The sequence below is a fragment of the Bos taurus genome, chromosome 19 (assembly GCF_002263795.3).
Source record: "Bos taurus isolate L1 Dominette 01449 registration number 42190680 breed Hereford chromosome 19, ARS-UCD2.0, whole genome shotgun sequence".
In the NCBI taxonomy this organism is placed as follows: domain Eukaryota; kingdom Metazoa; phylum Chordata; class Mammalia; order Artiodactyla; family Bovidae; genus Bos; species Bos taurus.
This window is the reverse complement of record NC_037346.1, coordinates 36,370,121-36,397,283: the sequence shown is the minus strand read 5'-3', so window position 1 is coordinate 36,397,283 and position 27,163 is coordinate 36,370,121. Positions and strand designations below refer to the sequence as shown.

General features: G+C 47.0%; 1 protein-coding gene and 1 non-coding gene across 3 annotated transcripts; one reads left to right on the top strand and one right to left on the bottom strand.

Moving 5' to 3' along the window:
• The first annotated feature begins 414 nt into the window (after positions 1–414).
• TMEM92 (transmembrane protein 92) lies at positions 415–7,232 on the top strand. Of its 2 annotated transcripts, none has more exons than XM_024979849.2 (5): positions 415–1,507; positions 5,186–5,208; positions 5,945–6,034; positions 6,277–6,382; positions 6,629–7,232. In XM_024979849.2, the coding sequence occupies exons 1-5, from the start codon at positions 1,448–1,450 to the stop codon at positions 6,740–6,742; spliced, it is 393 nt and encodes a 130-aa protein (XP_024835617.1). In that variant the 5' UTR covers positions 415–1,447; the 3' UTR covers positions 6,743–7,232. The 2 variants fall into 2 exon arrangements, with proteins under 2 accessions (XP_024835617.1, NP_001077120.1); NM_001083651.2 differs by having other exon boundaries at positions 1,378–1,507; positions 6,196–6,382; positions 6,629–7,224.
• Positions 4,004–4,110, bottom strand: LOC112442871 (U6 spliceosomal RNA). Its single transcript, XR_003031156.1, has one exon. It is a non-coding gene; the product is annotated as a U6 spliceosomal RNA (small nuclear RNA).
• Positions 7,233–27,163: the final 19,931 nt, after the last annotated feature.

Below are 27,163 nucleotides of genomic sequence, written 5' to 3'. Positions count from 1 at the left end.
TCTAAGCACCTAAGAACTGATCCTCTCCAGGATCCCTCCCCGTTTCCCCAGGTCTAGGAACAGCACCCCAACGACCATCTCCATTTCGCCCCTACCCCAAGTGTCCGGCCTCCATCTCTCCAACTCCCGCAAGGTTTCCTTACGTCTCATCTGTATTTGGGAGTCTGGCTCTCCCTTCTGCTGATCGCCCACCGAGACGGTCTCCCACCCCACCCTCCAGCCCGGTCCCCCGGGGAGAGAGTTCGGGGAGACCCAACCCAGGTCCCCGCCCTGCTCCGCCTGGCTCCGGGGGAAATCCCGCGTTGAGCGATGCTGCCACCTGCCGGCCGGATCCGGAAAGCACAATGCGCCTCAGGGCTGGGCGCGCCGGCTGGTCGGAATCCAGCCCCTGCAGGCCAGGAGCGCGGCCTCGGGCGGGCGGCGGGGGGGGGTCTTTCTAGGAATGTGGGTGGGCCTGCTCGCCCGCGCCCCGGCTCGCCTGGCTCTGCGGACTCAGCTCTGCGGACTCAGGAACTAGTCTAAGAATCCTGGGGCCTCAATTTCCCCTGTAGTCAAATGGAGGAAATGTACAAACGCCTCCTCCCTGGATTTCCAGGGGGGTGGGGGCGGGGCAGGACTGTACCAGTGCTCTACTCTTGGTTCTCCTTCCCCAGAAATCAAGCAGGCCGCCCCTCCCTCTCTTCTCCGCAAAACAAAACAAAACAAAAAGTGGCACCTCCCTCCGTTACAATCCCCTCAATCCACTCCAAGGCCTTCGCTTCCGCTCTCCCTCTGCCCCTCAGAAGTCCACGTGGGAAGGGACTTCCAGTGGTCCAGCTTGCTCGGCCCGCAGCCCCTCTCCATCTCAAGCTTGGGACCACTTAGAGGGTGGAGCAGTTAGGGGTTGGGAAAGGGTAGCTCAGCAGTCTTGAACTGACACCACTATATATATATATATGTGTGTGTGTGTGTGTGTGTGTGTGTGTGTGTGTGTATGTGTATATATATGTGTGTGTATGTGTATATATATATATACATATAAATAAAGGGCTTCCCTGGTGGCTCAGACGGTAAAGCGTCTGCCCGCAATAAGGGAGACCCGAGTTCGATTCCTGGGTTGGGAAGATCCCCTGGAGAAGGAAATGGCAGTCCACTCCAGCACTCTTGCCTGGAAAATCCCATGGACGGAAGAGCCTGATAGGCCACAATCCACGGGGTCGCAAAGAGTCGGACACGACTGAGTGATATATTTAAAATCAGATAATCTTTTCTAACTCCCATTTCCCAATCCAGACTTCTTCCTCCTCCTCCTCCCCCTCCTTTTCCCAGGTTGGGCTCTTCCCGGGTGCGTCAGCTCCGCCCCCATCCCGAGGTAGGGCCCTATAGGTGGAGAGTCGTGGGAGAAGTCGCGGACCCGCCTCTCTCCTCCTTCCCCTACACTCGGAAGCTCAGTGGCCCCCAGGCAAGAATGTCTGATACCTGGGTCGCCAGCCTCTTGCTGTTCGGCCTGCTGGCCGGCCTCCAACAGGTGAGCGCTTGGGAGGTAAAACTGTGGAACTTTCAGGCCCCTATTCTTGTGGGTCAGGGACTTGCTTCTGACTTCCAATCACCACCTTCCATCGTCAGGATCTCCTCGTGATCACAGGCAGTTAGCAACTCCTTTCTCTTTTTCGCCGGGGAGGTAATAGGTAGAAGACGCGGAGGGAGGTCCTGAGAAGGTCTGGGTTCCTTCACCTAGTGGGGTACTGGGTCGTAGGACCTATTCCCGCACGCCGCTGACATCTAGCGCCTCTCGGAGACTGGGGTCTTTGACCCCCAATTAGCCTTGAGTCGCCCTTCTTGCTCCTTCCCTCAGCGTCAGAAAGCCGGGACCTGAGGTCTGGACTGAGATCTGGACGCCTCGCCAGCTTGTCTCCCCAGCTCCGTTCTTGCAGTGCTGGGTGACCTTGGGGGAAGTCCTGGCCCTCTCTGGGACTGTGTATCTGTGCTTGTGGCCTGGAGAAAAGGAGGCTCCCTCTTCTGTTTTTGGAGTAGGGGTAGGATTCTAGCGGGTGATAGGATTTGATCTGGCTGCCTGACCCAAGGCTGGGATGATCTGGAAATCTGATTTCCAAGGGTAAGGCAGGGTGTCAACATCCTCACAGTCCTCTCTCCCCCCAGCCTGGGGGAAGGGCAGTCTATCTGGTTCTGGGATGGGAGATTATCCTGGAAACTGACATGGCTCTAGAATATGGATTTTTAACCTCTATAAGAGTCTGAGGGAAGGGCCAGGCCAGTTCCCCACAACATTCGCTAACTGTGCTGAGCGGCTTCACCCCAAAAGCCCTGTTACTCCTTCTCCATCACCTGCAATGGGTTTGTGCCAACACTGGGCTGTGCATCCTTTTGTTGATTTCTCCCAACAACTCCATGGGGCAGGCTGTTAATACCCTCAGTCCACGTGTAAGTTAAGTTGAAGTTGCCCAGAATCGCCCCAATGTTGATACCACCTCAGTCAAGATCACCCCCTGTTTAAGAAGTGGGTGAAGGGGAGATAATCTGGGAGAGGATCCCCTGCTCGTCCAAACAGGAGCTCAAGATTAATTCGTTAAATCTGCTGTCTTTTTCTCAGTTGGGGGCCAGGAGAGAGGGAGGCACAGGAGCTGGGATGAGGGGACGTGGATATGCTGAGTGCCTGGACCCCTTGGGCTGTCCCCAACTCTGCAGTCACCTCACCCTCTCTGGGCCAACCTGCAGGGGTTCATTCCTGCTCCTGACCCTACTGGCCAAGGCTTGAGAGAAGGAGGTGTGTACAGGGAACTGAGCACAGAAAAGGGGGGTCAGCCCAACCGTTATCGGCTGTCATTGGTATTACGAGCTTTATTGTTGTCATTAGCAAGTGAACTGTTATTTCAAGATATAAAGATATCATGGTCTTGGGACTTCCCTGGCGGTCCAGTAGTTAAGACTTCCCACTTCCACTGCAGGGGGCACAGGTTCAATCCCCCGTCAGGGAACTAAGATCCCTATATGCTGTGTGACCCTCCCCCGACTCCCAAAGAAAGAGATATGGTGGTCTCATGAAAAAAAGTTGGCTTCTTATTCTTTTTTTTTTTTCTAATTTTATTTTATTTTTAAACTTTACATAATTGTATTAGCTTTGCCAAACATCAAAATGAATCCGCCACAGGTATACATGTGTTCCCCATCCCGAACCCTCCTCCCTCCTCCCTCCCCATACCATCCCTCTGGGCCGTCCAGTGCACCAGCCCCAAGCATCCAGCATCGTGCATCGAACCTGGACTGGCAACTCGTTTCCTACATGATATTTTACATGTTTCAATGCCATTCTCCCAAATCTTCCCACCCTCTCCCTCTCCCACAGAGTCCATAAGACTGTTCTATACATCAGTGTCTCTTTTGCTGTCTCGTATACAGAGTTATTGTTACCATCTTTCTAAATTCCATATATATGCGTTAGTATACTGTATTTATGTTTTTCCTTCTGGCTTACTTCACTCTGTATAATAGGCTCCAGTTTCATCCACCTCATTAGAACTGATTCAAATGTATTCTTTTTAATGGCTGAGTAATACTCCATTGTGTATATGTACCACAGCTTTCTTATCCATTCATCTGCTGATGGGCATCTAGGTTGCTTCCACGTCCTGGCTATTATAAACAGTGCTGCGATGAACATTGGGGTACACGTGTCTCTTTCCCTTCTGGTTTCCTCAGTGTGTATGCCTAGCAGTGGGATTGCTGGATCATAAGGCAGTTCTATTTCCAGTTTTTTAAGGAATCTCCACACTGTTCTCCATAGTGGCTGTACTAGGTTGCATTCCCACCAACAGTGTAAGAGGGTTCCCTTTTCTCCACACCCTCTCCAGCATTTATTATTTGTAGACTTTTGGATTGCAGCCATTCTGACTGGTGTGAAATGGTACCTCATAGTGGTTTTGATTTGCATTTCTCTGATAATGAGTGATGTTGAGCATCTTTTCATGTGTTTGTTAGCCATCTGTATGTTTTCTTTGGAGAAATGTAAAATATGGAACGCTTCACGAATTTGCGTGTCATCCTTGCGCAGGGGCCATGCTAATCTTCTCTGTATCGTTCCAATTTTAGTATATGTGCTGCCGAAGCGAGCACGGCTTCTTATTCTTGAGCTGTGGTTTTTTATCCCCCTGGAGGCTGAGGTGGGGTGACAGATGACCCCCCTTTAGCTGTGTTCCTCCGCCTGCTTCCCTTCCTCCCCTCACTGCCTGGGAGCAACCAGGATGAAATGAAACCAGGTTGTCAGTGAATGTTCTTTCATTCATTCTGCCAAAATCCTGAGTATTGGTTTTCAGCAGACAAAAATCCCTTCCCTGGTGGAGTTTTCTACTGAGGAGACAAACAACTAGCAAGATAAAATGAAATGCGTAGTGTGTTAGATGTTGACAGGAGCTATGCAGAGAAAGTAAGCACAGTCAGGGGAAAAGAAGTGCTTTGTGAGAGTAGATGTAATTTTAAGGAAGATGGTCAGAGAAGGTGCTGGAGCCAGCCTCTCAGATTCCTGGGGAGAGAGCACTCCAAGCAGGGCTTATACACATATTTTTATGTTAATCAGGTGAAATTCTATAATGATAGCCTCCACGTGGCACAGAACTAGTGCAGAAGAGGGAGGGAGGGGGGAGCTGTTTCTGGAGAGGAGGGTCCAGCATTTCTCAGAGCCAGGAAAGCCCAGCCTGGGTCTGAAGGATGACTGGGAGTTCAGTGGGCCCTGAAGGCTCAGGGACAAGGGCCTGCCCCTGTAGCCGGGGAGCTCCCAGTGGGTGGTGGGTTGGTCATGGTGTCTGGGACCCAGGGAGGCACTGAGGGGAGCTTCCTGCAAGGTTTCTGGTGATCGGATTTGTGGGATAGGAACTTGCCAAGGTGTCGGGAGTGACTTCGGTGGGGGGCTGTGATGGCTGTGGGTTGGAAGGGTGGGTTAGTGGTGTGAGCTTACAGACCTAGGGGTGAGCAAATGTGGTAGGAGGTGTGACGAGAAGAGGACGGGGAGCTGGGGCCACCAGGCGGGCAGCTAAGGCTGCAACCGTTGACCCAGGGGACATGTGGAGTGAGGTGGAAAGCAGGCTTGAGGGAAAATGCTGATCCTCGGGGCTGTGAGGTATCTGGGTGGCATCTGGGTAGGAACCCTGGCCCCCAATTTATGACCCAAACCTTTGCCTCTTCTCTTCCACAGGCTGCAGCCACATGTGGTCTCTTGTAAGTCTGGGGTTTGGGCTGTAACTTCCATTGTTGGGAGAAGACACCCCAAATCCTGCCCTGCCTGCCTTCATCATCCTCACCCACTCCCCTTCTAGCCAGAAACCATCCCCCCCCCACCCAGAGAGGGGGAGTCCACTCTGTTACCCCCTCACTCCTTCCACCAACCAACCCATGGGCAGTTTCACACTTGGGGGTCACTCCCCATAATGAGGAGGGGCTGAGGGGGGGTGCTCTCTGGGTGGCAAAGTGTTTCTACCGAGTCAGCCCTGGATGTTTCAGGAACACTGAGTCTCTCTTGCCTCCTGTTCTGTGGGGTCCATCATCCCGCCATTCACTTTTAGAGTTCGCTCCTGGACCCTCCCCACTGTCCCTCGCCCCCTGCACCTCTTTAGAGTGATGCTGTAACCACTGCAACTCTCAATCCCACGCCTGTCCAGTAGGGTCAACAGGACATTCATTACACCCATTTTATAGATGAGGAAAGTGGGGCCCAGTAAGGAATGTACCTTGGCAGGAGTGCACAAGGCCAGTAGTGAGCTGAACCTGAAACCCAGGTCCCGATCCCAGCCCCAGATTCCTCCCACTAAGCCCAGAGGAACCTGTAACCCTGCTCTGCCAAAGGTGTGGCTTGTGCCCTGAGCACATGGTGGGTTTTAGGGAAGCTAGGATCCTTCTGCCCTCCTCCCCCACCCCCACCTTGATACCAAGAGCCTCTATCCCACCCCACTCCCAGAACCTGCCCTAAGGGATTCAAATGCTGTGGGAGCGACTGTTGCCAAGAGTACCAGCTGGAGCAGTATGACTTCTTCTCCCACCCCTTAAGGTGAGCCCTGAGCCAGTTGCTCTGGGCACAGTCCTCCGATGGGTCTGGCCCACACAGGACTAGACTGGACTTCCTGCTGTGAAGGGTGGGGCTAGGTCAAAGGAGGGAGGGCGGTGTGGTGACTGGAAACTCGGCCTGATGGTGGTGGTTCGTTACCCCAGGACTTCTGTCATCATCTTCCTGATCATCATACTCCTCCTGTGCATCTATGGCGTGACTAAGCACTTGTATCTCAACTGCAGAAAGTCAGAGCAGGAGGCCCCAACAGCCCTCCCGGAACAGCCCCCCATTGCGCCTGTAGAGAGGGTCACAGCACCCATTTCTGAGCCCCCGCCCCCCTACAGTGAGGTGGGTATCCATCCCAACCCCTGCTCTGTCCCTCAGCTGTCTATACCTCCCTTTTCTGATTTTTAGATCACTCTTCACTGGGGCAGTGAAGAGTGTCCTTACGCCATGTGTCTGGGCCCTGGGGTGGGCTCTGCCACCATTGGGGGGTCACTCCTCTCTCTGATAAACATGCCTCCACCAGCACATGGGTGGCGATGACCAGTGGCCCGCCCTAAGAAGTCACTGTGTCCCCTCCTTTCCCTGCAGATTATTCTGAAGCCTGTCCTGGGTCTGCCTCCCTTGGAGCCACCCCCTCCCTACAGCTTCAGGCCTGAAGAATATGCCGGGTTTTGCAGAGGCATCGACAACTCCACCTTCTGATCCTCCTCCAGCCTGGAACCCTGTCATCAGCCACCTCCCCAGTGCTTCCTGGGTCAAACCAGAGACTCTCAGGAGCCCTGGAGCACCCTCGCCCATCCTGCCACACCTCTGGCAGTTCTTGGCTTTAATTTATTGCTCTTCTACCCTTGTTCCATGTCAGCTGCTTCTCTTGTCTCAAGGGCTGGTCTGGAGTGACATGTCTACCCCTCACCTCGCATTGTAAGTTAGAGGCTGCCAGGAGGAAAATGTGAACAGTTGGAGGTGCCAGCAGTGGAATGGACTCCTCTGAGCAGTGGAGGAGGCTTGCACCCTGGGGTGCCAGTGTGGCCTGGATGTCCAGCTCTGAGAGGTTTGGGAGGGCACCAATGCACCCTGCCAGATGGGGCTGCTTCACCTCTCTCCCATTCTACCTGAGTAGAGAAGACCCCATTGTCCTCCCCGCACCCCCAACACATGTTCTCACTAAATTTCAGTTGATTGTTGCTGAGAATCTGCCTCTGACTGTGGGGAGGTAAGCTCAGGCACTGCTGGCGTACATGGGTGTGTGTGTGTGTGTGTAGGGGGTGGGGTGCAATTGGAGGTCACTGTGCCTGAAAAATCCCACCATTGATGAGCCTGGAAGAATAGCACATCAGTAGGTCACCCACCAGGAGAGGAGCTCGGCAGATGCTTTGACCTCTGGTTCCTTGAGGTCTTTGGGTGCCAAAGAGTCCGGACGGGGACTAGAGATGGGGAGTGACCACCGTGTGCTTCCTCATCCCGTCCTCCTGCTTTCCCTTAGGAAACTTAGAACTCAGTTCTGACTCTGTCGTTATGGGGGTGGGGATGGGGCACCGTGGAGGTGAGTAAGGGAGGCTGGCCATCTGTGGGGCAGGGTCTTGGAGACCTTGATCTGCTCTACCCTGGAATCTCGGGAGGGAGGAGAGGAGAGAGATCTGCCCTTCTCCTCCAGTCCCGTGGGGTTCTGGGCACCGCCACCTCAGCCTCATCTGCAGGCTTAACCCCTCAGAGGAGAGGCAGTCACCACTGCAGCCTGGGAGACAGTCTCCACAGGGGCATCATTATCCCTGTGAGGACTGGCATGGGACATGCAGTGTGAGAGACACCCCTGTGCCAGCATCTTGGGGGCTCGGGCAGGTCTGAGCTCCTCCACAGGACCCTGCCTTGGCACTGCTCCCTGGCAGAGGGCACAGAAGCAGTGCTGGCCAGTGTTCCTGAGGGGGTTGGAGGTAGAACTGGCCCTGGTGTGCTGGTAAGGATTCCTTCTGCAGGCCTCTCCCAATAATAGCCTTTCTTGGGGCCCCAGGTCCTAGTCAGGTGACAGGGCCAGGGCCAGGGGCAGGGAGATGGCATAGTCAGCCTCAAAGATGCTAGGGATAGGGGCTGTTCCTGCTGGAGGCAGGGACTCAGAAGAAGAAGAGCAGTTAGAGACAGCATAGCTCTGGAGCTGGTGCTAGAGTGAGCCCAGTCACAGGAAGTCTCCCTTCCGTTTCAGGGGTGGATCGGGGGAGCAGAAGGAAGATATGGAGGTGCTTTTTGTAAACATGGAAAGCACCCGTCCCGCATGGTTGCCCTCCCTGTGGTAAACACCCGCCCCAGTGGGAGGGTGTTAAGCCATGGGCTTTGCAGACCTGGAAGAGGAGGTCATCCCCTATCAGGATGCCTGCCTTTCATTGAAGGTGACGTAGGGGCTTTAAATCCTTCCCAGCAGCAGCAGAGTGGCCTAGAGGAAAGTGGTTATCCTGAAGCCCAGCCTGGCTGGGCTTGAGTAGCAGAAATTGTCAGTACTGTGCCTGTCTGCTGTTGGTGGGAGTGGAAATGGCGTGTTCTTCCTGGAGGGCAATCCAGCAGTAGCCATTCACTACACAGATACTTACAAAGACCCTACTGTGTGTCTGGCACTATGCCTGGCACTATGCCTGGTAACCATTAAAATTTAAAATGCCCTTGAGCCAGCAATTCCACTTCCAGGAATGATCCTTCAGAAATGCTCATATAAAAGTTCAGAGACATGTCCATCAGCATTGTAGCTGGGGATAATTGAAAACACCTTTAATGTCGGCTGATAGGAGCCTGTTCAATATACCAGGTCCCTCCATACTGGGAATGCTCTGCAGCCTTTAAAAAGAAGGAAGTGGGTCTGAAGAACCGACCTGGCAAGATGTCTTTCATTTACTGTTACAGAGAAAAGGCAATTTGCAGAACAATAGTCTATGACCTCAACTTGTAAACATATACTACACCATATAATTAATATATATATTTCCCCCTTTGCAAATGTATAGAAAAGATACTGAAGGATAAAAATTAAACCACTCTGGCCACACTTTTGACAGTGGTCTGCACTGTGGGATAGAGGAATGGAAGTAGTCGATTTTAAGGGAGGTTTTTTATTTTGTACACTTTGTCGTTGTTTACATTTTCCACAAGGAGCAAGCATGACTTTCACAAATTTTAAAAAGATCTCTTTAATGCAATATATAGGCGACCTTAAAAGTTAATAAAGACACATCATGTGAACTTTGATAGATGGCAATTCATGTATTATTGACCCTGCTATAAGGAAGAGGCTCAAAGGATTCTGACACAGCACACACATGTATGGGACCCAGGGAATAGGTGAGTGACGGACATGGGACTTGTCAGATGTGAGGACATAAGATACCTGTTTGTCACACCGGTGCAGGACTGTGATGGGCACTCAGTACATGCTGGACGTCTGGCTGGTGGGTTGGGGGGATGAGCAGTTTCACAGTGATTTGAATATTCATCCCTTGTGCTGGTTTAGCAGCTCAAACCTAATGAAAAATAACTGAAAGGTGGAACCACTTGGTGTGAATGAATGATTAACTAAGTGAACGAGCGAGGGAGCAAACAAACATGAAAGTCTGCCACAAACATTTTTCAGTGATGGGTGCAGCCTGGTTAGCTCTGAGAAGGTGTTACTTGTGGCTGTGGACTTGCCCTTCTGTCCTCAGAGATTCCCCAGAGGACTGGGGAATGTAGGAAAGGCTGTGAGGCAGGGAGCAGGTGGGATCTGGGAGGGGGAGCCAGGGGCTCGGCTGCTGCGGAGGCTAAGAGGAGGGCTGACACCAAGAATGCTCCCTCAGCCCAGCACTCAGAGTCAGAGCTCCGGCTTCTGACATTTTAGCTTCAGCATCCAGCATCTTCAAGTCTCAGCCTCTGTTTGCACAATAGAGAGATGTATCCCTTCCCGTCCTGCTAGGAGGTTGCTCTCTGAGTTGGGAGGGGCTGAGAAGCTAAGAGATTTCAGAATGTGAAAGTCGCTCAGTCGTGTCTGACTCTTTGCGATCCCATGGAATTCTCCAGGCTAGAATAGTGGAGTGGGTAGCCTTTCCCTTCTCCAGGGGATCTTCCCAACCCAGAGATCAAACCCAGGTCTCCTGCATTGCAGGTGGATTCTTGACCAGCTGAGCCACAAGGGAAGCCAAGAGTTTTCAGAGGCTCTCCTTGATTCAACCACACCTTTCTTCCCAACCACACCTCGGCCACAGCTTCAAATGGGCACACCTGATCTTGTCATCCCTGGTCACTTCAACCTTCCCACCTCCTGATCCTCCTATCCCTCCAGCTCAGGTACTGAATTACCCCACACCAGCGAGTCTCTGAGACCCCTGAGCCATCAGCCTTAGCCCCTTGCAGCACCACCAGCTACATCCTCACTCCCCTTACCCAGCTTGGAGTCCTGGATCCCTCCTTTGTCCTTTTCTGTATCCATTGTACTCACCTGGAAAAATCCCAAATCCTGACTGGATCCAACATGTGCTCAAGAACCAGTATACCTGTGTGATTGGACTCACTTCAAAATCAAAACTACAAACCTCAACACCATAGAAGCTTTACTTTCTCTTGAGATGACTAATTCTACTCTAATCTCCCACCCTTGCAACCTCCATTTCAGGTGGTGATGGCACCACACACTTCAGAGGGAAATAATGGATGCAGTCACACAAGAACCACCCAATTCTGTCCCTGCTCCCACCACCGCCTTTGATTACAGTGGAAACTGCATTCCACACCTCCAGTGGATTCTATCCTCCTCGGAGTGTCTCAGGACGTTGCTCCCGTAGCTACTCCTGTGTCAGCTGTTTCTCCCGCATGATTGGACCTTCATTATGATCACCTGTGCATCACTGTGTCCTATGACCCTTCTTAGAGAAACCCTCTCTTGATCCTCTCATCCCTCTTGTTCTCAATTTCTCTTGCTTCAACCAGTCCTTTGTCCCCATCATTACATGAAATGGTTCTTGTCCGTATCACCTACCTCTTGCCAGAGTCAAAGGTCAGTTCTTGAGCCTCAGTTACCCAGTCTCTGGGCGTTTGGCACATTTGGCCACCTCCTCGTTGAAGAAGCGTTTTCCCTGGATTTCTCTGATGCCATCTTCCTTGGTTTTCATCCAAGGAAATGATTCATGTATTATTAACCCTGCTATGAGGAAGAGGCTCAAAGGATTCTGACACAGCACACATGACATGTATGGGACCCAGGGAATGGGTGAGTGATGATTCACTTCTACTCCTTTTCAGGTTCCTTCACTTTCCTTCTCCACCAACTCTGAATGGCAGTTGGCTCAAGGTTCTGTCTTTGGGCCTCTTGTCTTCACCTTCACTCACTCTTGTTATGGGTCTCAGCCATTGCTGTGGCTTCATAATCTTCATCTGTTGCCTGATGAATTACAAATCTTTATCTCTGACTGAGATTTCTCCTCTGAGATCTAGATTTATATATTTAACTACCTAACATCTCCACTCTACTAGGGAAGTCTGAGCGCCGAAGAATTGATCTTTTGAACTGTGCTGCTGGAGAAGACTCTTGAAAGTGCCTTGGAGTGCAAGGAGATCAAACCAGTCCATCCTAAAGGAAATCAACTCTGAATATTCATTGGAGGGACTGAGTCTGAAGCTAAAGCTCCAATACTTTGGCCACCTGATGCGAAGAGCTGACTCATTAGAAAAGACCCTGATACTAGGAAAGATTAAAGGCAGGAGGGGAAAGGGATGACAGAGGATGAGATGGTTGGATGGCATCACTGACTCAATGGACATGAGTTTGGTCAAACTCCTGGAGATGGTGAAGGGCAGGGAAGCCTGGCATGCTGCAGTCCATGGGGTCACAAAGAGTCAGACAACTGCATGACTGAACAACAGCAGCATCTCCACTTGAATGCATTTCATAGTCCAACTAGGTCCTAACTCCCCTCCACCCCACCCCAAATCCAGTCCTTCCCAAGTTGTCCCATCATAAAAAGGTGGGGTGGTACTACCCACCAGCCTGCTGTTCAACCCAAGAACTGAATTATCCTTCTTCTTGTTCAGTCACTCAGTGGTGTCCGACTCTGCGACCCCATAGACTGCAGCACACCAGGCTTCCCTGCCCTTTACCATCTCCTGAAACTTGTTCAAACTCATGTCCATTGAGTTGGTGATGCCATCCAACCATCTCGTCCTCTGTTGTCTCCTTCTCATCCTGCCTTCAATCTTTCCCAACATCGGATGTTTGTCTTCTCCAACACCACAGTTCAAAAACATCAATTCTTCAGCACTCAGCCTTCTTTATGGTCCAACTCTCACATCCATACATGATTGCTGGAAAAACCATAGCTTTAACTATATGGACGTTAGTCGGCAAAGTAATGTCTCTGCTTTTTAATGTGCTGTCTAGGTTGGTCATAACTTTTCTTCCAAGGAGCAAGTGTCTTTTAATTTCATGGTTGCAGTCACCATCTCCAGTGGTTTTGGAGCCCAAGAAAATAAAGTCTATCACTGTTTCCATTTTCCCCCATCTATTTGCCATGAAGTGATGGGATCAGATGCCATGATCTTAGTTTTTTGAATGTTGAGTTTTAAGCCAGCATTTCCACTCTCCTCTTTAACCTTCATCAAGAGGCTCTTTAGTGCCTCTTCACTTTCTGCCATAAGGGTAGTGTCATCTGCATATCTGAGGTTATTGATATTTCCCCCAACAATCTTGATTCCAGCTTGTGCTTCATCCAGCCTGGCATTTTGCATGACTCTGCATATAAGCTAAATAAGCAGGGTGACAATACAAAGCCTTGACGCACTCCTTTTCCAATTTGAACCAGTCTGTTGTTCCATGTCTGGTTCTAACTGTTGCTTCTTGACTTGCATACAGGTTTCTCAGGAGGCTGGTAAGGTGGTCTGGTATTCCCATCACTTTAAGAATTTTCCGCAGTTTGTTGGGATCCACACAGTCAAAAGTTGTCGTCAATGAAGCAAAAGTAGATGTTTTTCTGGAATTATCTTGCTTTTTCTATGATCCAATGGATGTTGGCAATTTGATCTCTGGTTCTTCTGCCTTTTCTAAATCCAGTTTGAATATCTGGAAGTTCTTGCTTCACATACTGTTGAAGCCTAGCTTGGAGAATTTTGAGAATTACGTTGCTAGCATGTGAAATAAGTGCAATTGTGTGGTCATTGGAACATTCTTTGGCATTGCCTTTCTTTGGGATTGGAATGCAACTGACCTTTTCCAGTCCTGTGGCCACTGCTGAGTTTTCCAAATTTGCTGGCATATTGAGTGCAGCACTTACACAGCATCTTACACACAATCTTTTAGGATTGAAATAGCTCAGCTGGAATTCCATCACCTCCACTAGCTTTGTTCATAGTGATGCTTCCTAAGGCCCGCTTGACTTCGCACTCTAGATGTCTGGCTCTATGTGAGTAATCACATCATTGTGGTTGTCCAGTCATTAAGATCTTTTTTGTATAGTTCTTCTGTGTATTCTTGCCACCTCTCTTAATTTCTTCTGCTTCTGTTAGGTCCATATCATTTCTTTCCTTTATTGTGACCACCTTTGCATGAAATATTCCCTTGGTATCTCTAATTTTCTTGAAGAGATTGCTAGTCTGTCCCATTCTATTGTTTTCCTCTATTTCTTTGCATTGATCACTGAGGAAGACTTTCTCATCTCTCTCGTTGCTATTCTTTGGAACTGCATTCAGATGGGTTTATCTTTCCTTTTCTCCTTTGCCTTTAGCTTCTCTTCTTTTCTCAGCTATTTGTAAGGCCTCCTCAGACAGCCATTTTGCCTTTTTTCATTTCTTTTTCTTGGAGATGGTTTTGATCACTGCCTCCTGTACAATGTTACGAACCTCTGTCCATAGTTCTTCAGGCACTCTATCAAATCTAATCCCTTGAGTCTATTTGTCACTTCTACTGTATAACTGTAAGGTATTTAATTTAGGTCATACCTCAATGGCCTAGTGGTTTTCCCTACTTTCTTCAATTTAAGTCTGAATTTTGCAATAAGGTGTTAATGATTTGAGCCACAGTCATCTCTTGGTCTTGTTTTTGCTGACTGTATAGAGCTTCTCCATCTTCAGTTGCAAAGGATATAATCAATCTGACTTCTGTATTGGCCATCTAGTGATGCTCACGTGTAGAGTTGTCTCTTGTGTTGTTGTAAGAGCGTGTTTGTTCTCTTGGCAAAACTCTGTTAGCCATTGTCCTGCTTCATTTTGTACTCCAAGGCCAAACTTGCCTGTTACTCCAGTTATCTCTTGACTTCCTACTTTTGCATTCCAATCCCCTTTGATGAAAAGGATATCTTTTTTATGTGTGTTAGTTCTAGAAGGTCTTGTAGGTCTTCGTAGAACTGTTCAACTTCAGCTTCTTTGGCCTTAGTGGTTGGGGCACAGACTTGAATTACCGTCTACTTTGATATTGAATGGTTTGCCTTGGAAACAGAGATGATTCTGTCGTTTTTGAGATTGCAACCAAATACTGCATTTTGGGTTGTTTTGTTGACTATCAGGGCTACTCCATTTCTTCTAAGTGATTCTTGCCCACGGTAGTAGATATAATGGTCATCTAAAATGTCAGTGTTCGTTCTTGCCATCTCCTGTTTGACCACTTCCAATTTACCTTGATTCAAGGACCTAACGTTCCAGGTTCCTATGCAATATTGTTCTTACAGCATCGGACTTTACTTTCACCACCAGACACATCTACAACTGGATGTTGTTTTCACTTTGGTACAGCCTCTTCATTCCTTCTGGAGCCATTTCTCTGCTCTTCTGCAGTAGCATATTCAGCGCCTACCGACCTGGGGGCTCATCTTTCAGTATCCTATCCTTTTGCCTTTTCATACTGTTCATGGGGTTCTCAAGGCAAGAATACTGAAGTGGTTTGCCATTCCCTTCTCCAGTGGACCACGTTTTGTCGGAACTCTCCACAATGACCCATCTGTCTTGGGTGGCCCTACACAACATGGCTCATAGTTTCACTGAGTTAGACAAAGCTGTGATCCAAGTGATCAGTTTTGGATAGTTTTCTGTGATTGTGGTTTCATTCTGTCTGCCCTCTGATGGATGAGAATAAGAGGCTTGTGGAAGCTTCCTGATGGGAGGCACTGGCTGTGGGGAAAAGTGGGTCTTGCTTTGGTGAGCAAGGCCATACTCAGTAAATCTTTAATCCAATATTCTGCTGATGGGTGGGGCTGTGTTCCCTCCCTGTAGTTTGGCCTGAGGCCAAACTGTGGTAGGGGTAATGGCAGTAATGGCCACCTCCTTCAAAAGGACTTATGCCAACATGCCACAACTCCCAGGACTGTTGTATTCAGTGCCTCTGACCCCGTGGCAGGCCACTGTTGACCCACGCCTCTGTCGGCGACTCCTAGACCCTCACAGGCAGGTCTGGCTCATCTCTTGTGGGTCACTGCTCCTTTCCCTGGGTCCTGGTGTGCACAAGGTTTTGTTGTGCCCTCCAAGAGTCTTTTCCCCCAGTACTTTGGAAGTTTTGTAGTCAAATCCCACTGGCTTTCAAAATCAAATTCCCTGGGGGTTCTCAGTCCCTGTTCTGGATCCCCAGGTTGGGAAACCTGTTGTGGGCCCTAGAACTTTTGCAACAGTGCCAGAACTTCTTTGGTATAATTGTTCTTCAGTTTGTGGGTCGTCTGCTTGGCAGCTCTGTGGTGGGGCTATTGGCGACCTCCTCCCAGAGGACTTATGCCACACACGGTGCCTCCCAGGGCTGCTGCAGCCAGAGCCCCAGTCCCTGTGGCAGGCCACTGCTGACCCATGCCTCTGCAGGAGACACTCAAGCACTCACAGGCAGGTCTGGCTCAGCCTCTTGTGGGTCACTGCTCCTTTCCCTGGGTCCTGGTATGCACAGGGTTTTGTTTGCACCCCGCAAGCGTCTCTGGTAGGTATGAGGTTTGATTCTAAATGCGATTTCACCCCTCTTGCCGTCTTTTTGGGGCTTCTCATTTGCCCTTTGATGTAGGGTATCTTCTTTTTTGGTGGGATCCAACCTTCTCCTGTTGATGGTTGTTCAGCAGCTAGTTGCGATTTTGGTGTTCTCATAGGAGAAGGTGAGCGCAGGTCCTTCAACTCTGCCATCTTAGAAGGTTGAATTATCCTAATTTCTCTCTTTCCTTTACCCCCTCAGCCTGCTGCAGAAGAGATCCATGCCCCTTCTCTCCCTTTCTCCACTGCAGGCCTAGGGAAGGTCACCACCAAGTCTAACCTAGACAGTCCTACTGACATCCTAACTGATCTCCATCTCACCCTCTGCAATTCATCCTGTTTACTGTAGCCAGATTTTTTTAAAGCATAAATAAGGATAAATAAGTTACTCCCCTGCCTAAAGGCCTCTGATGATTGCATGAATTGTCCATGGAATAGACTCCAGCCCCTGGCTGTGGACAGCAGGATGTGGCTCCTCTGGTCTCCTCCTTGCTCACAGCATTCCAGCACTGGTGACCTTTTCTCTGATCCTCAACTGTCCCAAATCGATCTAGTTTCCTGCTGGGAACCCCTCTCTCTGTACTTACTTCTCTCCAGAACATCACAAGGCCACCAACTTTCCTCATTCTAGTTCCAGTGCAACCGTTACTTCCTTAAAGATGCACCCCCAACCACCCGCAGAGAGTAGCCCCCCACCTCCCAGGGCCTCTCTTTTATACTGCTGCTGCTGCTGCTGCTAAGTCGCTTCAGTCGTGTCCGACTCTGTGCGACCCCAGAGACAGCAGCCCACCAGGCTCCCCTGTCCCTGGGATTCTCCAGGCAAGAAGTCAGCTTTATTTTCTTCACGGCTTGGCCCTGTACTGGAAATTGCCTTATTTATGTGCTTCTGTGTTTACAGTCTGTTTCCCCTCTCTGTGCCGAAGCTCCTCAGGGCAGGTCCCATCCAGTCTAAAACAATGCCTGGGAAGGGGGCGGACTTACCTGCAACAGGCGGCTGCCTTGGAAGAAATGCCCAAAAGGTCCTGCAGGAGAAACATCTAGGAAGGAGCTGCCCCAGTCCTGCAAATGCCTCTCAGTGCCACCTGTGTGATCCCAGGGTCTCACTCCACGAGGAGTTGTGGTGTTCTTTCTCTCTCTCCCTTCTTCCCTTTCTTTCTTTTTTCAATAAATACACGGTGAGCACCGCTCATGTGTCAGGCATGGCCCCAGGGCCTGGGCAAAGGCCTGCAAACAAGACACCATTTCTGCCCTCATGGAAAACAGATGCTAATCTAACAGCCCGACAGGTGCTCCTGTGGTTACCCAGTGGGCTCAGCGCTGGGAAGAAAACGTACATACACAGTGTGAGAGAAGAGGGGGTGGCAGCTGCTTTAGATGGGGAGGTCAGGCACGGCCCCTCTAAGGAGGCAACACTGAGCTGGTGCCAGAAGAAAGACAGGTGACTGGCATGAGACAGCGTGGAAAAGAGTGCCCATGGGAGAGGGGCCAGCATGTGTGAAGGCCCTGAGTAGGGAAGGAGCTTGGTGGCTCAAGACACTTAAAGGAGACCCCTCTTGGCTTCAATATCCCCAAGATTCTTTTTTTGAAGTATGTATGTATTTAATTTATGACTATTATTTTGGCTGTATACAGTCCTAGTTGCAGAACTTGAGCTCCTTTCTAGTTGTGGTGTGGAGGCTCCAAAGTACATGGGCTTAGTTGCCCTGAGGCAGGTGGGATCTTCTTTCCCTGACTAGGGATCAAACCCAAGTTCCCTGCATTGAAGAGGATTGTCACTGGATCACAAGGGAGTTCTCAGTAGCCCCAAAATTCTTAACAAAGTTTGTCTGCATTTCTTGGGGCTGTCAGAACAAATAACTACAACCTGGATGGCTTCAAACAATGAAAATTAATTCTCTTACAGTTCTGGAAGCCGTAAGTCTGAAATCAAGGTTTTAGCAGGGTTAGTTTCTTCTGGAGGCTCTGAGGAAGAATCCATGCCCCACTGTGGCTTCTGGGGGCTGTGGGCAATCCTTGCCAGTCCTTAGCTTACAGCTGACCTGCGATCTTTACGCTCGTCTTCACACGGCTTTTCCTTCTGTGTTGGTGTGTGTTCTTCCCTACTGGAATTTACAGTTCACCCTGATCCAGCATGATCTCATCTCAAAATCCTCACCTGAATTACCTCTCAAAGACCTTTATTCTACATGAGGTCACATTCTGAGCTTCTCAGTGGAGATATCTTTGGCAGGGGGACAATTCAACCCCTGAAGGGAGTCCTGGTGGCTCAGATGGTAAGGAATCTGCCTACAATGCAGGAGATTCCAGTTCAGTCTCTGGGTCAGGGAAGATCCCCTGGATGAAGGCATGGTTACCCATTCCAGTGTTCTTGGAGAATTCCAAGGACAGAGGAGCCTGATGAACGACTTTCACTTTTTTCAACAACAAATTTGTTTATTAATTTTAACATTTTTTGGTGGAATTTTTGGCATTTTCTACATATAACATCAAATCAGAAAATTTGGAAAATTCAGCAATGGAAAAGGTCAGATTTCATTCCAATCCCACAGAAAAAGAGTTGGACACGACTGAGCAACTAACACTTTGACAGAAGTCATAGCCCAGACATTCTCATCTGGAAAGCACCTCAGAGACCCTCAGAAACAGCATATCTCAAAGTACAATCCCTAAAAAAAAAACTAGTTCTAGAAGGTATTTTTAAAAGAAGAGAGTGGCATTCTGTGTTGAAATAAATTTGGAAAATGCTGCATATACATCTCACTCTGTACGATTCATGATTCACCTTAGCATTTTAAGGGCTGAGAATTGACAGCAAAGAAGCCACCTTCCGTTCAAGCTGACTGTCCCTAGTTTGTTTTACCATAAAACCTTGTTTTCATAAACACTGTGGAATTTTGAGAGAACTGCTGATTAACCCAACCTTGCCTTATGTGATGATCAAAGAAAAGTGACCTATCCAAGGTCACACAACTGGCAGGGTCAGAAGCTGAATTTAAAACTCAGTCTCTGCAAGAGATGAAGAACACATTATTGAGGACCAGGAATCAGGTGATGTGAGGGAGGGAGTGGGTATGATTACAAAGGAGTAGCAGGAGGGGCGGAGAAGGCAATGGCACCCCACTCCAGTACTCTTGCCTGGAGAATCCCATGGATGGAGGAGCCTGGTAGGCTGCAGTCCATGGGGTTGCAAAGAGTCGTACACGACTGAGCGACTTCACTTTCACTTTCCACTTTCATGCATTGGAGAAGGAAATGGCAACCCACTCCAGTGTTCTTGCCTGGAGAATCCCAGGGACGGGGGAGCCTGGTGGGCTGCCGTCTATGGGGTCACACAGGGTCGGACACGACTGACGCGACTTAGCAGCAGCAGCAGCAGGAGGGGACCTTTGCGGTGATAGAGAAGTTCTATATCTTGACTGCGGTGGTGGTTGCACAAATCTACACAAGTGATGAAATGACATAGAATTATACACACACATTGTACCCATGTCAGTTTCCTGATTTTGATACTGTATGTGAGATAGTAAACACTGGGCATTACATAAGAAGCAATCATTGGAGGAAACTGGGCAAAAGGAACTTGGGACCTCTTTGTACAATCTTGGCAGTTTCCTATGAATATATGATTTCAAAACAAAAAGATTCTACAAAACAAGTTTCCTGCCTCCAGGTTCAGGAGTTTTTTACCTTGTTAAAGTTTACCTGATCAAACTCAGCTTCAGTTTAGGCATCCAGGGCCCAATACAAAGCACAGTTTATTGCTTTTTACAATTTGCAGTTTATTTAAACAGCCATAATTTGGGCGTTGTTGTTGTCGTTCAGTCTCTAAGTCATGTCTGACTCTTTGCGACCCCATGAACTATAGCACACCAGGCTCCTCTGTCCATAGCATTTCCCAGACAAGAATACTGGAGTGGGTTTTCATTTCCTCTTGCAGGGGATCTTCCAGACCAGGGGATGGAATCTATGTCTCCTGTGTCTTCTGCATTGACAGGCAGATTCTTTATCACTAGCACCACTGGGAAGCCCCAGTTGGGGTGCAGAAGGGGGGTAATTTGTAGATGCTCTATTGCAGTGATAAATGCAAATTTGGATAAATCGTCTCCCTCCTTCATACCAGACCATGACTTTAAGCCAAGTGTGTGGCTCTTGCTCACTTAGAGACACAGAGACTAAAGGAAGAAGACATTAGTTGGCTCAGACGGTAAAGCATCTGCCTGCAATGCGGGAGACCTGGGTTCGATTCCTGGGTTGGGAAGATCCCCTGGAGAAGGAAATGGCAACCCACTCCAGCACTCTTGCCTGGAAAATCCTATGGACAGAGGAGCCTGATAGGCTACAGTCCATGGGATCGCAAAGAGTCGGACACAACTGAGCAACTTCACTTCACTTACTCATCTAGATGTACCTCCTTTGGGCAGAAGTATATTATACACACACACACACACACACACACACACGGGCTTCCCAGGTGGCACTAGTGGTAAAGAACTCGATTGCCAATACAGGAGATATTAGAGATGTGGGTTTGATACCTGGGTCAGGAAGATCCCCTGGAGGAGGGCATGGAAACCTACTCCAGTATTCTTGCCTGGAGAATCCCATGGACAGAGGATCCTGATGGGCTACAGGCCATGGGGTCACAAAGAGTCGGACATGACTGAAGCGACTTAGCACACACACACACATATATAATATACATGCTGACATAAACTTTCTTTACAAGACATAAACTTTATTTGGGCTTCCCTGATAGCTCAGTTGGTAAAGAATCCGCCTGCAATGCAGGAGACCCTGGTTCGATTCCTGAGTCAGGAAGATCCGCTGGAGAAGGGATAGGCTACCCATTCCAGTATTCTTGGTCTTCTCTTGTGGCTCAGCTGGTAAAGAATCTGCCTGCAATCCAGGAGACCTGGTGGGTTTGATCCCTGAGTTGGGAAGATGCCCTAGAAAAGGAAAAGGCTACCCACTCCAGTATCCTGGCCTGGAGCATGACCTGTATAGTCCATGGGATCACAAAGAGTTGGATACAACTGAGCGACTTTCACTTTCAAAATTTATTTACAAAAACTCAACTGGCGGGATTTGGCTCATAAAGCTTAGTTTGCTGACTTCTGAATTAAAACATGGGCCAGGACAGTGAAAGCATCAAGTCCTAGAGTCCTAACCACTGGACAACCAGGGAATTTTCTAAGTAAATCTTGGTTTTCCACCTCTGATATTCTACCCAGCTTGCTTATGCAGTTGGTTGTTTTTGTTGCTGTCTTGGTTTGTTTTTCCAACTTATTTTCAATTTTTTTGTTGTGGTAAAATAAAACACAACATAAAATTTACCATCCTAGCCATTTTTAAGTGAACAGCTCAGTGGTATTAAATTCATTCATGATTTTGTGGAACCATCGCCACCACCCATCTCCAGAACTCCTTTCATCTTATAAAACTGTCATTAAATAATAACTTTCCGTTCTCTCTCCCTTCCCCCTAGCCCCTGGCAACCACTATTCCACTTTCTGTTGCTATGATTTTGACTCTTGTAAGTACCTCATAGAAGTGGAATCTATAATATTTGTCTTTTGGATCTGGCTTATATCACTTAACATAACATCCTCAAGTTTCGTCCATGTTGCAGCATATGTCAGATTTTCTTTCCTTTTTAAGGTGGGTAATATTCCATCATCTGTACATACCACATTTTGTTTATCCATTCATCTGTTTATAGACACATGAATTGCTGCCACATTTTAGCTATCAAGAATAACGCTGCTATGAGTATGGGTGTACACATGGTGTCTCCGACACATTACTTTCAGTTCTTTTGGGTGTATACCCACAAGTGGAATTGCTGAGTCGGATGGCAATGCTGTTTTTAGTTTTTTAAGGAACTGCTGTACTGTTTTCCACAGCAGCTGCACCATTGAACATTTCTACCAACAGTGTACTAGCGTTTCAGTGTCTCCATATCCTCACCTGGAGAAGGAAATGACAAGCCACTCCAGTATTCTTGCCTGAAAATCCCATGGACAGAGAAGCCTGGAGGGCTACAGTCCAAAGCGTCGCAAAGAGTTGAACACGACTGAGTGACCAAGCACGTATCCGTACCAACACTTACTTTCTGATTTTTTGATAGTAGCTGTTGTAATGGGAGTAAGCTAATACTTCTCGGGAGTTTTGATTTCCATTTTCTTAATGATGAGTGATGCTGAGCATCTTTTCACACACTTACTGTTTATTTATACATCTTCTTTGGAGAAACATGTATTTAAGGCCTTTGCTCATTTAAAAGAAAGTTTTTTTTGCTTTTTTGTTGTTCACCTTTAGGAGTTCCATAATATATATTCTGAATATTAATCCCTTATCAGATACATGATTGTAAAATATTTTCTCCCATTCAGTGGGTTGCCTTATTACTCTATTACTGTTGTCTTTTGATGCATAAAGTTTTTGTTTCATGAAGTCCAGCGTGCCTATTTTTTCTTTCGTTATCTGTATCTTTAGTGTTATATCCAAGAAATCATTACCATATTTAACATTGTAAAGGTTTTTTCCTATGGCTTTTAAAAAAATATTTTTAGGTCTTACATTTAGGTCTTTGATCCATTTTGAGTTCATTTTTGTACATGATGTTAGGTAAGGGTCAAACTTCACTCTTTGGTATGTAAATATCCAGTTTTCTCAGCACCATTTATTAAAAGATTGCCCTTTCCTCCATTGAAGGGCCTGAATTCCCTTGTCAAAAATCATTTGATCATATATGGGAGGGTATATTTCTGGACTCTCTATTCTATTCCATATATCTGTTTTTATGCCAGTGTCACGCTGCTTTGATCTCTGTAGCTTTGTAGTAAGTTTTGAAACCAGGAAGTGCGAGTCTCCAGCTTTACTTTTGTTTTTCAAGGCCATTTGGTTATTTGGAGACTCTTGAGATTCCGTGTAAATCTCTTAAAATGGGTTTTTCTTTTCTGAAAAAAAGGTCTTTGGGATTTTGAAAGGGATTACATTGAATCTAGAGCTTGCTCTGGGTAGGACTGACATCTTAATTTTATTAAATCTTCATGAGATGTGTTTCCATTTATTTTCTTTAATTTCTCTCAGCAATGTTTTGTAGTTTTCATTATACATCTCTTTCACCTCTTTGGTTAACTCCTAAGTATTTTAATATTTTTGGTATTATTGTAAGTGGGATTATTTTTATGATTTCATTTTTTTCATTGTTGGTATGTAGAAATGCAGCTTATTTTCGTGTGCTGACTTTGTATCCTGCTACCTTGCTACTTTGAGTTTGAAACCGAGCAGGACCCTGTGGTGCTCTCCCAGGTACAAAAGCCTTTCTGTCTGCTCCTGGAGACCCCAACACACACCATTTCTTATTCGGGGGAAGAAGAATTCAATCTTCTAGACCATCCCTGAGTTCCTTTGAAGTTCCAAATGGCATATCCAGTTACTAATTAGAGGAGTGAGGGAAAGCAGAGAGACTCAATAGTGCAGCAGTGTGGCAGGGCCCCAGCTTCCTGTCAAGAAATATACATAACAATCTGATACATATCTCTGAGCTCTTCTATAGGACCTGAGGCCCCCACCCAGGTGGGGATGATAAGTTTAGAGTATAAGCACATGGACCCCAGATTGGCTGGAAACAGAAGGAAGATTTCTGGAACACCACTCTGTTACCTCACCACCAACCGATCAGAGGAAGGTCACACCCTGCAGACCTCTCCCTAAATTTTGCCTATAAAAACTTTTCCCCCAAAACCATCAGGGAATTTGGGTCTTTTGAGCATGAGCTGCCCCATTCTCCTTGCTTGGCTCTTACAATATCTTTCTCTGCTCCAAACTCTGATGGGCCTTTCCCTGGTGGCTCAGACAGTAAGGAATTCACCTGCAGTGCAGGAGACCTGGGTTTGATCCCTAGGTCAAGAAGATCCCCTGGAGAAGGGAATGGTTACCCAGTCTAGTATGCTTGCCTGCAGAATTCCATAGACAGAGGAGCCTGGAGACTGAACGACTTTCACTGTTTTCAACAACAAATTCATTTATTAATTTTAACTTTTTTTTTTGATGGAATATTTGAGGTTCTGCACATATAAATCAAATCAGCAAATTTGGAAAACTCAGCAATTGCCACAAGACTGAAAAATGTCAGTTTTCATTCCAATCCCAAAGAAAGGCAATGCCAAAGAATGTTCCAATTGCTGTAGAGTTGCATTCATTAAACATGCTAGCAAGGTAATTTCAAGCTAGGCTTCAACAGTACATGAACCAAGAACTTCCAGATGAACAAGCTAGATTTAGTAAAGGCAGAAGAACGAGAGATCAAATTGCCAACATCTTTTGGATCATAGAAAAAGCAAGGGAATTCCAGAAAAACATCTACTTCTGCTTCAATGACTACGCTAAAGCCTTTGACTGTGTGGATCACAACAAACTGTGGAAAATTCTTAAAGAGAAATACCAGACCACCTTATCTGCCTCCTGAGAAACCTGTATGCAGGTTAAGGAGTAGCAGTTAGAACCAGACATCAAAAAACGAACTGGTTCAAAGTTGGGAAAGGAGTACATCAAGGCCATATATTGTCATTCTGCTTAGTTAATTTCTATGCAGAGTATGTCATGCAAAATGCTGGGGTGGATGAAGCTCAAGCTGGAATCGAGATTGTTGGGAAAAATATCAATAACCTCAGATATGCAAATGACACCACCCTAATGGTGTCAAACAGAAAGCAAACAGTAACTAAAGAGCCTCTTGATGAAGGTGAAAGAAGAGAGTGAAAAAAGCTGGCTTAAAACTCAACATTCAAAACACTAAGATCATGGCATCCAGTCCCATCACTTCATGGCAAATAGATGGGGAAAAAGTGGAAACAGTAGCAGATTTTAATTTCTTGGGCTACAAAATCACTGCGAACAGTGACTACAGCCACAAAATTAAAAGATGCTTGCTCCTTGGAAGGAAGAAAAACTATGACAAATCTAGACAGTATATTAAAAAGAAAGCAGAGACATCACCTTGCCAAATATGGTCCATATAGTCAAAGCTATGGTCTTTCCAGTAGTCATGTACGGATGTGAGAATTGGACCACACAGAAGTCTGAGAGCCAAAGATTTGGTGCTTTTGAACTGTAATGCTGGAAAAGACTCTTGAGAGTCCCTGGACAGCAAGGAGATCAATCAACCCTGAATATTCATTGGAAGGACTAGTGGTGAAGCTGAAGCTCCAATACTTTGGCCACCAACTCATTAGAAATGACTCTCATGCTGGGAAAGATTGAAGGCAGGAGAAGAAGGGAGAGACAGAGGATGAGATGGTTGGATGGCATCACCAACTCCATGGACATGAGTTTGAGAAAAGTCTGGGAGATTGTGAAGGACAAGGAAGCCTGGCGTGCTGCATTCCATGGGGTTGCAAAGAGTTGGACATGATTTAGAGACTTAACAAACAAGCAAAAATCATATAACATCATGTTGTTTGTGAACAGAGATGATTTTAATTCTTCCCTTTCCAGTTCAGGTGATTTTTATTTCTTTTTCTTGCCTAATTGCTCTGGTTAGAACTTCCAGTACCATGTTGAATAGAAGGGACAAAAGCAGGCATTCTTGCCTTGTTCCTGATCTTAGAGGAGAAGCTTTTAGTCTTATGCCATTGAATATGATGTTCCCTGTGGGTTTTTAATATATAGCTTTTCATTATGTTGAGGTGGTTACCTTCTCTTGTTTGATGAGTGTTTTTATGGTGAAACGGTGTTGACTTTTGTCAAATTCTTTTTCTGTATCAATAAAGATGATTGTTTTTTCCTTTCATTCAACAAGTGTAGTGTATTACATTGATCACTTTGCATATGTGAAGTGTCCTTGCTTTCAGGAATAAATCCCACTTGATCAAAATGTATAACTTATTTAATATACCACTCAGTTAGGTTTGCTAGTATTTTGTTGAGAATTTTTGCATCAGTGTCCATAAAAAGATATTGGTCTATAGTTTTCTTGTAAGCTTTTTGGTCTGGCTTTGGTATCAAGTAATTCTGGCTTCATAGAATAGTCATTTAAGCACAGAACGTTTACCCTTTTCTTCAGTTTTTTGGAAAATTTTGAGAAGGATTGGTATTGGTTTTCTTAAAATATTTGGTAGAATTCACCAGTGAAGCCACAAGGACCGTGGCTTTCTTTGTTGGAAGATTTTTGATTATTGATTCAATCCCCTTACTAGTCATGGATCTATTCAGATGTTCTGTTTCTTCAAGATTTAGTTTTGATAGATTTTGGGCTAGCAGGAGGGGAGGAAGGAGAGAAACAACAATGGCTGGCCTCATCTTTATACCTCTAAGGTCAGAAGCAGAAATCAGCAGTTAAAGCGCAAATTCCTGGTTTTTGGTAGACAGGGCCCTTTAGGCCCACGCCGGTTCCTGCAAGCTATTTGCACACTGCTCCAGGAACGTGGACACAGCTGCCTGCCACCTGGCTGAGGATGAGGGATGGGCACCTGCTACTGTGCTAATAGGTGAAATGGACTGAAATTAACTGTAATTTACTGTCTGAGCCTTCCCTTGGAAGTAGCAAGCCATTAATAGATTCCAGAGCTCCAAAATAGTTATATCAGACAGATTCTGCCAGTGCAATTATTGTCTAAGTGAGGAGATACCTTCCTTTTAATTCCTGCTCCATCGTCTTCCTAGAATCCTATCAGCAGGATTATATTTTAATAATATCCAGTTGAGAATGTTCAATTGTGTTAGCTGAGATTTGACCAATAATTTATTCAAAACTTGCTTTAGTTTCCTGCCAACATTTTTTCAGAACAAAGGATGTTAAGAACTTTGATTAGAAGTTCAAGAAGACTATTTTGTATTTTGACAGGGCAATAGCAGAACTTCGATTAACAATTAAACTCCAAACTTGTTATACTACACATTTTCCCCATATACTTCGTCCCCTAGATTTTCTTGGAACTGTTTCTAAGAAAACTGCTCCTCCTGTAATGACTGTGGGACTGGGGAGCAGCCGTATTTCACAGTGGTCTGCCTCTTTGGCCACATTTGACTGGTTCAGGGGTGGGCACTGATCCAATTTAGGCCTATGAGAGCCCTTCCATGAGAATTTTGGATTTGGACTCAGGGAGTCTGTCTATAATCTCTAGGTTGTTCAGTTAAGAAAGCTGTTAGATGGAGAATCTAGAGCCGCTGGGACCCATGTTAGTC

Bases quoted from the DNA above. Each gene is read 5' to 3' on its own strand.
- TMEM92 (NM_001083651.2), top strand. From the start codon at position 1,448: ATGTCTGATACCTGGGTCGCCAGCCTCTTGCTGTTCGGCCTGCTGGCC. The intron at 1,508-5,185 runs GTGAGCGCTTGG...TCTCTTCCACAG, and splicing joins TGCTGGCCGGCCTCCAACAG to GCTGCAGCCACATGTGGTCT. The intron at 5,209-5,944 runs GTAAGTCTGGGG...CCCCACTCCCAG, and splicing joins GCAGCCACATGTGGTCTCTT to AACCTGCCCTAAGGGATTCA.